The following is a 14442-nucleotide window of genomic DNA, read 5'->3' as shown; positions in this document are numbered from 1 at the left end:
AGTGAACATCACCACTTCTGACCTTATGATGGAGGGAAGGTCATTGATGAAACAGCTGAAGATGGTTGGGCTTAGGACACAACCCTGAGGAACTCCTGCAGTGATGTCGTGGGACTGAGATGATTAACCTCCGACCACCACAATCACCTTCCTTTGCACTAGGTATGACTCCAACCAGTGGAGAGTTTTCCCCCGATTCCCATTGATTCCAGTTTTGCTAGGGCTCCTTGATGCCACACTCGGTGAAATGTTGCCTTGATGTCAAGGGCAGTCACTTTCACCTCACCTCTTGAGTTCAGCTCTTTTGTCCATGTTTGGACCAAGGCTGTAAGGAGGTCAGGGGTTGAGTGGCCCTGGCGGAATCCACACTCCACATCAGTGAGCAAGTTATTGCTGAGTAAGTGCTGCTTGATAGCCCTGTCAGTGATGCTTTCCATCACTTTGCTAATGTTCGAAAGTAGACTGATGGTGCGGTAATTCACTGGGTTGGATTTGCCCTGCCTTTTGTGTACAAGACATACCTGGGCAATTTTCCACATTGTCGGGTAGATGCCAGTGTTGGAGCTGTACTGGAACAGCTTGACAGGGGCGTGGCCAGTTCTGGAGCACAAGTCTTCAGTACTATTGCCAGAATGTTGTCAGACCCCATAGTCTTTGCAGTATCCAGTGCCTTCAGTCATTCCTTGATATCATGTGGAGTGACTTGAATTGGCTGAAGACTGGCATCTGTGATGCTGGGGTCCTCAGAGGGAGGCTGAGATAGATTATCCACTTGGCACTTCTAGATGAAGATGGATGCAAATACTTCAACCTTGTCTCTTGCACTGTTGTGCTGGTCTCCCTCATCATTGAGGATGGGGATATTTATCAGTTGTTTAATTGTCCATAGATGTGGCAGGACTGCAGAGCTTAGGTTTTCTGGGATCGCTTAACCCTATCTGTTGCAAGCTGCTTACACTAGTTGGCATGCAAGTAGTCCTGTGTTGTAGCTTCACCAGGCTGACACCTCATTTTTAGGTGTGCCTGGTGCTGTTCCTGGCATGCCTCCTACACTCTTCATTGAACCAGGGTTGGTCCCCTGACTTGATGGCAATGGTAGAATGGGGGATATGCCGGGCCATGAGGTTACAGATTGTGGTTGAATACAATACTGCACCTCCTCATGGCCCACAGCACCTCCATGAATGCCCGATTTTGAGTTGCTAGATCTGTTTGAAATTTATCGCATTTAGCACGGTCGTGTCACACGACACGATAGTGGATACCCTCAATGTGACGATGGGGCTTTGTCTGCACAAGGTCTGCATTGTGGTCACTCCTACCAATACTGTCATGGACAGATGCATCTACAGCAGGTAGATTGGTGAGGACGAGATCAAGTAGGTTTTTTTCCTGTTGTTGGTTCCCTCACCGTCTACCGCAGACCCTGTCTGGCAGCTGTGTCCTTTAGGAGTTGGCCAACTCTGTCAGTAGTGCTGCTACTGAGCCACTCTTGGTGATGGACATTGAAGTCCGCCATCCAGAGTACATTTTGTGCCCTTGTTACCTTTAGTGCTGCTTCCAGTTGGTGTTCAACATGGAGAAGTGCTGATTCATCAGTCAAGGGGGTGCGGTAGGTGGTAATCAGCAGAAGGTTTCCTTGCCCATGTTTAACCTGATACCATGAGACTTCATGGGGTCCAGAGTCAATGTTGAGGACTTCCAGGGCAACTTCCTCCTGACTGTGTATACCACTGTGCCACCACCTCTGGTTGGGCTGTCCTGCCGGTGGGACAGGACTTACCCAGGGATAGTGATGGTGTTGTCTGGGACATTGTCTGCAAGGTATAATTCTATGAGAATGATGATGTCAGGCTGTTGCTTGACTAGTCTGTGGGTCAGCTCTCTCAATTTTGGCACAAGCCCCCAGATGTTAGTAAGGAGGACTTTGCAGTGTCGACAGGGCAGAGTTTGCCGTTGTCATTTCCGGTGCCTAGGTTGATGCCGGGTGGTCCGTCTGGTTTCATTCCTTTTCTTGGGCCTCGTTGTGGTTAGGTACAACTGAGTGGCTTGCAAGGCCATTTCAGAGGGCATTTAAGAGTCAACCACATTGCTGTGGTTCTGGAGTCACATGTGAGCCAGACCAGGTAAAGACAGCAGACTTCCTTTCCCTGAAGGACATTAGTGAACCAGACAGGTTTTTACAACAATTGACATTGGTTTCGTGGTCACCACGAGACTAGCTTTTTAATTCCAGATTTATTAATTGAATTCAAATTCCACCGTCTGCTGTGGTGGGATTCTAACCCATGTCCCCAGAGCATTAGCCTGGGTTTCTGGGTTATTCATCACATTACCACTACACCAGCGCCTCCCACAAATCGGTTCAAGTCTGTGCCGTTTGGACTTAACAGAGCAGAGATGAGAGCCATACTGGGGGAATGGCCAGGGTGAGAGAGAGTAATGGTTTTAATGGGGACTAGGGTGTCGAAGGTGGAGGTGAGGGCATGTTTGAGCAGAGTGTTACCTGCAGAAAAATCATGATGAACGGAGAGCCAAAGACCAGACAATTGGGAATTTGAGAATGTAGTTCTAAGTGAATTGAGGGAGAGTTTTTCCAGGGGCAGATGCAGAATGCAGTAGGGTTTGGAAGGGAAGCGGGATGTGGAGAGCAATACAAGAAAGTGACCAGAGATGGCCTTATCTGTGATTGATGCTTTGGGAGTAGCGGGACCACATGAGATGGCAAGGTCAAGCATATGGCCATGAATATGGTTTGGGGTGTTTACGTGGAGGGTGAGTTTAAGGGACAAGGGTTATGAACTCAGAGAATTGAGATAGAGATTGAAATCACCAAGGATGAGAAGCTGCTTGGTACAGAGGCTGAGGGAGGAAAGCAGTGAAAATATCTCATTGAGAAAATTGGCATGGTACTTGGATGGATGGTAGAGAACAAGGATTTTAAATGAGAAATGAGCTGTTCAAAGGAGCAGAAAGTGCCAGAGGAACAAGGGGACAGACCAGAGTGCGATTTGGTGATCAGAGCCACAACACCACTACCACCATAGTCAGAGCATTGCAAATGGTGAAATGTATTACCAGGCGGGGAGGCTTCAGTTAGTGAGCAGGTGTCATCGCCACTCAGCCAGGATTCCATTAAGGCCATAATGTTGATGTGATCATCCACAATAAACTCATGGATTTCATGGGCTTTGTTCGAGATAGAACCAAAGACAGAGGGAATTAACTGGATAAAAAGTCTTACTAAAATGTGATACAAGAACCCAGTCTAAGTAGTCAAGTGAATCCAACCAGGTTAAACCTAGATGAAGACTTGACAAAACTATCAAAGGATAGTACTGGGATTCTTTCCCCAGTCCTCCCCATTAACTCCCCCTCCCCCACCACCAGCTCCACACTCTGCTTTTTAAACTGGAATGTGGTTCTTCAAGCTTGCTAACTTTTCCCTTCATGTTTTGCTAGGGAGTTCATGGCCTTGAACGTGTATGTGGCACTCTGCTACTATAAACTGGATTATTATGATGTTTCTCAGGAAGTTCTGGCGGTCTATCTGCAGCATTACCCCGACAGTACAATCGCACTGAACCTGAAAGCCTGCAACCACTTCCGACTCTACAACGGCAAGGCAGCAGAGGTAGAATCCTGAGCTGAGAGGAGAAACTAACACTTAAGTTTTCTTTATTCCTATAACAGACGTGTTTAGTCCCAAACAAAGCCTTCACTGATAGCCTGCTTGCATGCTTGTTCATCCAGTTCCTTTGAAAGACAGTAGAATCACAGGAAGGCTATTTGGTGTCTCATGCCTGCCTTTTACTAGCTCCATATTAGAGCCTTTCTCTCAAATCACATTTCCCTGCTGCTCTCTCTTTTTAATGTTTTGCTTAAAAGTCCTGGTTGTCTTGGCTTCATTAGCCACAAGTAGTAATATATTCCAGATCCCAGTAACCATTCAGTGAAAATAATTCTTCTAGCCTTCTCTCGATGAATCACTTTTCTTAAAGCAGTGTTTTTAGCTGAGTGATTAGCTAATAAAAGTGAGCGATATCAGCATGGTGAGACAGTCAGCCAGTTTTGAGTTGTGATTTCAGTCATCTAGTTCTCATTTGATTCAACTCAGGGACTGGAGAAACATGGACGTTTCATCCTTGAAAGGAGATGTATAAGATTACTCAGTGGTATGGAAGGTTGAACAACCTGCCACCTGATCTTGTGTGGAGGAAAATTCCTTCTTCTGAGAACTTGAATGCATGTGAGAGCAGCAGGGAGAAGAAGATCCCAAACAGTGTAGGTGCGAGAACAGAGCCCTGTTTCACGCCACTCAGGATTGGAAAGGGGTCTGCTATGCTGAATTGTGCCTTTCATATTGTCATGGAATGAGATGATGATACTTAGTAGCTTTGGTGGGCATCCAATCTTTTCTAGTAGTCTGAAGAGACCACTTCTGCTGACGAGATCAAAGGCTTTGGTGAGATCAATGAAAGCAACGTAGAGGGGCATCTGAAACAAAAACAAGAAATGCTGGATTCACTCAGCAGGTCTGGCAGCATCTGTGGAAAGAGAAGCAGAGTTAACGTTTCGGGTCAGTGACCCTTCTTCGGAACTGACAAATATTAGAAAAGTCACAGATTATAAACAAGTGAGGTGGGGGTTGGGCAAGAGATAACAAAGGAGAAGGTGCAGATTGGACCAGGCCACATAGCTGACCAAAAGGTCACGGAGCAAAGGCAAACAATATGTTAATGGTGTGTTGAAAGACAAAGCATTAGTACAGATTAGGTGTGAATATACTGAATATTGAACATCAGCAAGTGCAAACCTGAAGAAAAACAACCTGAAAAAAACAGTGGGTAAGCAAACTGAACAAACTAAGATGAAATGAAATAAATGCAAAAAAAGATTGTAAAAAATGTAAAAAGGAATGCAAAAAAAAGGAAGAAAAATAACTAAAAATGACTGAAAAAGAAAGTAAAGTGGGGGGCTGTCATGCTCTGAAATTATTGAACTCAATGTTCAGTCCGGCAGGCTGTAGTGTGCCTAATCGGTAGATGAGATGCTGTTCCTCGAGCTTGCGTTGATGTTCACTGGAACACTGCAGCAATCCCAGGACAGAGATGTGAGCATGAGAGCAGGGGGGAGTGTTGAAATGGCAAGCAACCGGAAGCTCAGGGTCCTGCTTGCGGACTGAGCGGAGATGTTCCGCAAAGCGGTCACCCAGTCTGCGCTTGGTCTCCCCAATATAGAGGAGACCACACTGTGAGCAGCGAATACAGTATACTGTACAGTACACTGCTCACAGTGTGGTCTCCTCTACATTGGGGAGACCAAGCGCAGACTGGGTGACCGCTTTGCGGAACATCTCCGCTCAGTCCGCAAGCAGGACCCTGAGCTTCCGGTTGCTTGCCATTTCAACACTCCCCCCTGCTCTCATGCTCACATCTCTGTCCTGGGATTGCTGCAGTGTTCCAGTGAACATCAACGCAAGCTCGAGGAACAGCATCTCATCTACCGATTAGGCACACTACAGCCTGCCGGACTGAACATTGAGTTCAATAATTTCAGAGCATGACAGCCCCCCACTTTACTTTCTTTTTCAGTCATTTTTAGTTATTTTTTCTTCCTTTTTTTTGCATTCCTTTTTACATTTTTTACAATTTTTTTTGCATTTATTTCATTTCATCTTAGTTTGTTCAGTTTGCTTACCCACTGTTTTTTTCAGGTTGTTTTTCTTCAGGTTTGCACTTGCTGATGTTCAATATTCAGTATATTCACACCTAATCTGTACTAATGCTTTGTCTTTCAACACACCATTAACATATTGTTTGCCTTTGCTCCGTGACCTTTTGGTCAGCTATGTGGCCTGGTCCAATCTGCACCTTCTCCTTTGTTATCTCTTGCCCAACCCCCACCTCACTTGTTTATAATCTGTGACTTTTCTAATATTTGTCAGTTCCGAAGAAGGGTCACTGACCCGAAACGTTAACTCTGCTTCTCTTTCCACAGATGCTGCCAGACCTGCTGAGTGAATCCAGCATTTCTTGTTTTTGTTTCAGATTTCCAGCATCCGCAGTATTTTGCTTTTATTGTAGAGGGGCATCTGTTGTTCACGGCATTTCTCCTGTAGCTGGCAAAGGGAGAACAGCATGTCAATGGTGGATCTCTCTGCTCAAAAGCCACACTGTGCCTCAGGGTAGACACGCTCAGCCAGCTTCTGGAGCCTGTTTAAAGTGACACGAGCGAAGACTTTCCCCCACTATGCTGAGCAGGGAGATTCCACGGTAATTGTTGCAGTCACCGCGGTCACCCTTGTTCTTATAGAGGGTGATGATATTGGCATCGCGCATGTCCTGTGGTACTGCTCCCTCATCCCAGCACAGGCAAAGCAGTTCGTGCAGAGCTGAAAGTATAGCAGGCTTGGCTCAGAAGAAGGAATTTTCCTCCACACAAGATCAGATGGCAGGTTGTTCAACCTTGCCCGTCTAAAAGCGAAGACCAAAGTACGGAAAGTCCTCATCAGGGAAGTCCTCTTTGCTGACGATGCTGCATTAACATCTCACACTGAAGAGTGTCTGCAGAGACTCATCGATAAAATTGCGGCTGCCTGCAATGAATTTGGCCTAACCATCGGCCTCAAGAAAACGAACATCATGGGACAGGACGTCAGAAATGCCCCATCTATCAATATCGGCGATCACACTCTGGAAGTGGTTCAAGAGTTCACCTACCTAGGATCAACAATCACCAGTAACCTGTCTCTCGATGCAGAATTAAACAAGTGCATGGGAAAGGCTTCCTCTGCTATGTCCAGACTGGCCAAGAGAGTGTGGGAAAATGGCGCACTGACACAGAACACAAAAGTCCAAGTGTATCAAGCCTGTGTCCTCAGTACCTTGCTCTATGGCAGCGAGGCCTGGACAACGTACGTCAGCCAAGAGCGACGTCTCAATTCATTCCATCTTCGCTGCCTCCGGAAAATCCTTGGCATCAGGTGGCAGGACCGTATCTCCAACACAGAAGTCCTCGAGGCGGCCAACATCCCCAGCATATACACACTACTAAGCCAGCAGCGCCTGAGATGGCTTGGCCATGTGAGCCGCATGGAAGCTGGCAGGATCCCCAAGGACACATTGTACAGTGAGCTCGCCACTGGTATCAGACCCATCGGCAGTCCATGTCTCCGCTTTAAAGACGTCTGCAAACATGACGTGAAGTCCTGTGACATTGATCACAAGTCGTGGGAGTCAGTTGCCAGCGATCGCCAGAGCTGGCGGGCAGCCATAAAGACAGGGCTAAAGCGTGGTGAGTCGAAGAGACTTAGCAGTTGGCAGGAAAAAAAGACAGAAGCGCAAGGAGAGAGCCAACTGTGTGACAGCCCCGACAACCAATTTTATCTGCAGCACCTGTGGAAGAGTCTGTCACTCTAGAATTGGCCTTTATAGCCACTCCAGGCGCTGCTCCACACACCACTGACCACCTCCAGGCGCTTACCCATTGTCTCTCGAGACAAGGAGGCCAAAGAAGAAGAAGGTATGGAAGAGGTACCATCAGAAATTACGTCAAAATAAACTGCAAGAGTAGGAAAAAGTACCACTGTTCAACCAAGTGAAAGGAACATTTAGGTCAGATATTTGGATGTTTTTCTTCAAACACCATGATCCACATGGAATGGACTCTCAGATAGTGGAGGGCAATCAGCTGGGATCATTTAAGGACCAACTGAATACAGCAAGGGGGATGGTGCTGTAGGAGCTTTCTGAATAAATTAATTAAAATGGGCTGAAGAATTATCTGTAATTATCTTGTGAAAACATATTTGTCAACATTCATGAGATTTTAGCAACAATATGCATTTGATGTAATAAAACGTCTCAAAACACTTCAGAGGCATTATAAAACAAAATATGACACCAAGCCACATAAGGACATATTAGGGCAGATGACCAAAAGCTTTGTCAAAGAAGTAAGTTTTAAGGAGTGCCTTAAAGGAGGAAAGCAATGTAGAGGGGTGGAGAGGTTTAGGGAGGGAATTCCAGAGTTTGGTGCCCAGGCAGCTGAAGGCACAGGCACCAAAGATATTCAAGAGGCTCGACTGAGAGGAATGCAGATATCTGAGGGTTGTCGGGAGGCGATTGCAGAGATGGGGAAGGGCGAGGTCATGGAGGGATTTGAGAACAAGAATGAGAGTTTTAAAATCCAAGTTTTGGTCAGCAAGCGTGATGGATTTGTTGCAAGTTAGTACACTGACAGTGGGGATTTGGATGACTCAAGTTTACGGAGGGTAAAATGTGGTAGACCAGCCAGGAATGCGTTAGAATAGTCAAGTCTGGAGGTAACAAAGGCCCATAATTTTAAGACAGCCAGGTATCAGCCATGACCCAGAGGCCCCGAGACTCAAGGTTGTGGGTTCATGTCCTGCTCTAGGAACTTTAGTCACAAAAATCTACATTGACACTCCAGTGCATTACTGAATGAGTGCTGCACTGTTAGAGATACTGTCTTTGTGATGAGATGCTAAACAGAGGTTTGTCTGCCCTTTCGGGTAGCGATAAAAGATCCCATAGCACTATTTTGAAGGAGACCAAGGGGGTTTTTCCCCAATGTCCTTCCAATATTTATCTGTCATCCAATATTTAAAGACAGATTACCTGGTCATTTATCACATTCACGTATGTGGGATCTTGCTGTGTGCAACTTGGTTGCCACATGTCCCTACAATTCCATCAGTGACTAACCTTCAAAAGTACTTAATTAGCTTTAATGTGCTTTAGGATGTCCTGAGAGTGGGAAAGGCACTATAACTGCAAGACATTGTTTTATAATTTAGCAAAAGTTTATCATTTCTGAATTGTTTCTGTGTGGGATATATGCTGCGAATATCATCGGGCCAATTACTGGTCTGTAACCTGCTGCATCAGCTGCAAATCTAATGTTAAATCATAGAATTGTTACAGTGCAGAAGGAGGCCATTCGCCCATTGTGTCTGCACCGGCTCTCTGAAAGAGCAATTCACTCAGTTCCATTCCCACGCCTTCTCCCCATAACCCTGCACATTCTTCCCTTTTATATAATAGTCTAATTCCCTTTTGAATGCTCTAGGAACTCTTGCCCCTCACTACCCTATGTTTTGTTTGCTTAAACTCAGCCTTGCCCATGTCATGCTGCCCTGGTAGGAAGGATGATTTTATATGTTCTTGGTTGACATGGGGGCTGGGGATAACTTCCAATTTCAGTGGGGACATAAAACTGGCCATATTGGATCAATTGCAATTGGATCAATACACTCTGACCAATCTGACTTTCCATTGATATCAGTTGAAAATCAATCAAGTTTTCTTGGGTGGTTCAGACAATTGGAATCTTCCTGATGAGCTCAGACTCACCACCCAACCTCTTGGACTTCAAATGTAGGAGACCATCCTTCCACCTTATGCCAAAGACCAGAGTCAGTGGAGTGGAGAGTTTGGGGAGCTGAGGTTTGTAGGGCTGGAGTGGAAGAGAGGCCAATGAAGAGATTTTGAACAAATTTTAAACTTGGAACCAGGGACCAGGAGTCATTGTAGGACAGCTAAGACTCGGGTGATGCCTGAGCAGATTTGCTGTGGGGTAGGATACTGGCTGCAGTGTTGTTAATGAGCTGAAGTTTATGGAGGATGGGAAGCTGGCCAGGAAAGCATCGGAAGAGTGGAGTCTGGAGGTGGTAATGGAAGTGGAATTGAGGCCAAGATCAGATCAGCCATGGTCTTATTGAATGGTGGAGCAGGCACCCCCCCCCCCTCCCCACCCCCCTTATGGCCTGCTTCTATATCTTATGTTCTTATGATTGGATGAGGGTTTTACAGCTGATAGTCTGAGGTGTGGGTTGGGAAGCTAGCACTGTCACCTGAGGTGGAAGTAGGTGGTCTTGATGATGGTGAGAATATGAATTTGGAGGCTCAGTTTGGGTTGAAGAGGATGGAAGATTGCAAGTATTCTGATTGAGCCTGATGCATTGGCTGGGGAGCACAATTTGACACAGATTTGTAAAATGACCAGTACATTCGCAGACTTTGGAGAGGAAAGGAAGATTGGAAAATGGGGTGGAAGTTGTTGAGGGCAGGGGATCAATGGTGGATATTTTGAGGTGGTGTTTGATGCTGGTGGTTTTGAAAGGGACGGTGACAGAATCTGAGGAGAGGAAACCATTTAGAAAGTAAAATACAAGAAGGCCAGGAAAGGAATTTGGGTGGCCTACATTGAGTGGAAATGAGGTCAAGGAAGCAGGAGATGGGTCATATAGACAAAATGAGCTTGGAAAGGGTATGGGGGAAATGGAAAATCAAAGTTTCAGGGCGGAGGTGACCTGGCGGGGGATGGTTTGGCTTTGTGGGCAAGGTGTAATAACTGAGTGGATGGTCTCAATCTTAGTGACAAAGAAATGAGCTCCTCGCACTTGTTTAATGTCTGACCCAAAGTGCAGCGCCTCTGACAATGGAGCACTCTCTCAGTGCAGACCTGGCGAGTTAGCGGAGTCCTGGAACAAGGCTGGAACCCACCATCTTCTAAGAAAGTGGTGAGAGTTCCATCACAAAGCCAAGCTGAGCTGACACACTGACAATGGATTTACTGATATTGCTTTCAGATAAAAAGCTTCAAAGAAATGTCAGGAATGGCATAACTATATAGGTATTTTTCTTTTTGCAAAATTAGTAAAAGATTATCGCTCTGAAAGTATTTTTTTAAGAAAATAACTATTGTTTTTAATCGGTTTTGTATTTCTTCCCCAGGCAGAGTTGAAAAATTTGATGGACATAGCATCTCCTGTGTTTGATTTTGCGAAGGAGCTCATTAAACATAATCTGGTATGTAATTAAACTTCTCCCTGCCAGGTTTTAAAAATATTTGTTCTGGAAATGCAGGACAAGGCAGTATTTATTGCCAGAGAACACTAAAACAACACTATGGGACTGGAACCATACCGTAAGCCAGTCGGATATTAGTGAACCCCGTGGGGTTTTTACAGCTTTCCTGGTGCCAACCCACAAACTAATTACATTTATTGAATTCACTTTCACAATTTGCCATGGTGCGATTTGAGTCAAGAATAAGGCACTATAGAAATGCAAGTCTTTGCCTGCACCATAACAATTTGGATACTCTGCTTGTAATGCAAGCAAATGGCCATTATCTAGCCAAGTACCCATGATTTTTTTAAATTGCTGGAATCAAAGCAATTAATGATATCCAAGTCTCAAAGTCATAGCCAAAGGAAAATACTGTGGATGCTGGAAATCTGAAATAAAAATAGAAAATGCTGGAAATTCTGTCTGCTCTGTCAAAAGGCCCAAGATCTGAAACTTTAGTTCTGCTTCTCTCTCCACAGATACTGCCTGACCTGCTGAGTATTTCCAATATTTTCTGTTTTCATCTCAAAAGTTAGAGGATGGGTGTTCTTATTTATAAGTTCATAAATTATTCCTTAAAATAATACAGTTCAAAGCATTTATTGACATTCATTGGAATGAAGCAGACAGTAACAAATATTATTGACAATAATTAAACATGTACATATGATGACAATGCTTTGAGTTCGCTGGAGAATTCAAACACATGACAGTTTTGAGCTCAAAGATTTTCAAGGCTGATCAAGCCTTATCAAACACTCGGGTATCTCTCCCAACACCCACTCTTTTATACCTATTTCCCAATCCTGCTACGTGAAAATTCACATGTTTCATAGGATTGATTACCTCATTCATTTAGCTGTTTCCTGATCAGTAGCAAGTAGAACTCCTCACACTTTGTCACTGGGGCACCTTGATTGAACTGTTAATCAAATCATTCAACTGGAATCAGTTACTGAGAGATAAATAAACAAAGGCACTTCTATGCAACATTATCACTTGTCCACATTCCTTGCGCAGACATGTTCTTTGAGGAGTTATTATACCCAGCTATGCCACATAGCTGTTGGACCTTAAGAATCTACCAAAATTATAACTTGTTGATATATCAAAGCATGTCCTGGAAGTTCATTTAACAGCCATAAAGATTTTCTATATCTCATGTTTCTCTGCAAAATTGAAAGATATATAGGAGAAGGCTCCAATCTGTCTGCCTTTAACAAAGGAAGTCTGTTTGTCACTGCTGAACCTCTTATCAGCTAAAACTGTCTGCCTCTGCCTGTTCTGTGTCCGTGCAATAACTCAATTCCCACTGTCTTTCTAACAGAAACTTACTTAAAGCTAAAAGTTAATATAAAGAAATTAAAAGTAATCAAGTAACCTTTTTCTCACTGCCCCCATCATCCCTTGATGGCCTGAAAATGTTTGTAAGGCCAACGCTAAACATTTAATTAGCATCACGTATCGATCTCAATTCTGACATGCAAATTACTGCCTTTTTGTTTTACATAATATATCATTAAAATATTAACAACATATTTAGTGGTTTATATATTGGATTTTTGACAAACTGATATTGAGATAATTCTACACTGATCTCTGTAATCTCCAATCCCAATCACAATTCCACCAGATATTTTTCCAGTTCCTTTTTGAAGATGTTAATTGGCACAGTTACAGATGCTTTTGCTGGGAGTCTTCCACTACCATGGGGGAGGGATAGAATTCTTCTACTCCCTAGTCTCTTACTTGACCACTAGCTCTGGGCTCTCAATTTGAGTCGCTACAGTGCCTGTCCCTTTTGTATTTAAAAGACCTGGGTCACTGTCCCGCTTCACTATCTTTTCTGTAAACTAAGTTAATCTTTTGACTGCCTCCTCGTAACTGTAGATCTCTAAGCCTAAGAATAATCTTTATTGATCTTTTTTGAATCCATCAGTGCATCAATATCCTTTTGGAGGGCAGATGCCCAGGATTACATCTAGTATTCCATTTGTGGTGTCATCCTGATCTGTACACACCTGGAATTTTGAGTCAGATGCTCTTGCTGTAGCTTGACCTGTGTGACAACCTCTAACTGTTATGATCATGGTAATGTAGTAGCCCTGGACTTTACCACCTTTTTAAGTGAGTTGGACGATGGTAGAAAATTAATATGTCATCATCTCATCTGCCATTAGCACTATAATGGAAAGAAACCATCTCCAGTTAGTTCACAGGTAGCAAGTCTGGTGCTAAATCCATAAGTGGCTGAGCGCACCACATTTACAGCAGGAACCTGAGAGAAATAAAATTGTCCTGGTGTCAGTTTTATTGCAAGCTTGTCCTAAATAAAATCAGGTAAGATGACATTAAAGATCTGCAACAAGAATGTGACTTATTTCTGGTGCAACAAGTGTCTTGAGTGTTATGTCGGTGTGTTCCCCCTTCCCCCCCCACCCCCCCCTCTTTAGGTGGTGTTCCGGGGTGGAGAGGGCTCTCTTCAGGTCCTCCCACCACTTATTGATGTCATCCCCGAAGCAAGACTCAACCTAGTCATTTATTACCTCCGACAAGGTAGGTACTGTGCCACTGGACATAGCAAGTACTTGTCGCTGCTTCAGATCTAAATTCTTGTACCATTCTCTGACCGTCAACCCATTTATTTTGACCAAGATTTCGGTGATCCTTGTAATCTCTTCTGCATGCCTTGGCTTTCACTGTCTTAACTTAGTTTTTATCGCTCCCTCCCCCTGCCCCCACACTGCCCCATAATGCACCTTGGGGACACTTTCTTTTGGTGTTGTACTTGATCCTGAGATGGCCACACATCCACTCCATCACCCAAGACAGCCTACTTCCACCTATGTAGTGTTTATCATTTCTGCCCCTACCTCTGCTCATTTGCTCTGAAACCCTTGTCCATACCTTTATTGCCAATAGACTTCACTATTCCATTGATCTCCTGGCTGGCCATCCATTTTCCACCCTCCATAAATTTGAACTCATCCAAAGCTCTGCTGCTTGTAACCTAATTCACACCAATTCTGTTCACTCATCAACCCTATGCTCTCTGGTATACCTTGGCTCCTGGTCCGTCAAAGTCTCAATTGTAAAATTCACATTCTAGTTTTCAAATTCTTCTGTGGCCTTGTCCCTCCTTATCTCTGTAACCTTTTCAAGTTCTACAACCCTTCTAGATTTCTGTGCTTCTGTATTCTGGCCTCTTGATCATCCCTGATTTTAATTGCTCCACAATTGGCAGCTGTGCCTTCAGCCGCCTCAACCTTAAGCTCTGGAGGTTACCCCCCAACGCCTCCTCCCCTAAACTACTTCACCTCTCTATCTCTCTCTTCTCCATTAAAACGCTCCTTAAAAACATACATCTTTGACCAAGTTTTTGGCTGCATTCTAATATCTCCTTATATGACTCAGTGTCAAATTTTGTTTGATAATGCTCCTCTGAAGCACCTTGGAACATTTTACTATGTTAAAGGCACTCTATAAATGCAAGTTGTTGGTGCAATCCCCTCAGGAGGCTTTTCTTTCTCTTGTGACGGATCAATGCTGCCAGCCTCAGGGCTCC

General features: G+C 44.4%; 1 protein-coding gene across 3 annotated transcripts in view; it reads left to right on the top strand.

Annotated features, from left to right (window-relative positions):
* The window catches only part of ift56 (intraflagellar transport 56), a 73408-nt gene that overhangs the window by 19314 nt on the left and 39652 nt on the right, over nucleotides 1–14442 (top strand). For all 3 annotated transcript variants that reach the window (XM_068019383.1, XM_068019381.1, XM_068019384.1), the window contains 3 exons: nucleotides 3463–3634; nucleotides 10761–10835; nucleotides 13331–13433. In XM_068019383.1, coding sequence (XP_067875484.1) covers nucleotides 3463–3634; nucleotides 10761–10835; nucleotides 13331–13433 — 350 coding nt within the window. The remainder of the gene's footprint in view (nucleotides 1–3462; nucleotides 3635–10760; nucleotides 10836–13330; nucleotides 13434–14442) is intronic.

The sequence above is a fragment of the Heterodontus francisci genome, chromosome 41 (assembly GCF_036365525.1).
Source record: "Heterodontus francisci isolate sHetFra1 chromosome 41, sHetFra1.hap1, whole genome shotgun sequence".
In the NCBI taxonomy this organism is placed as follows: Eukaryota; Metazoa; Chordata; class Chondrichthyes; order Heterodontiformes; family Heterodontidae; genus Heterodontus; species Heterodontus francisci.
The sequence above is the reverse complement of the archived record's forward strand: the minus strand, read 5'-3'. Positions and strand labels throughout refer to the sequence as shown.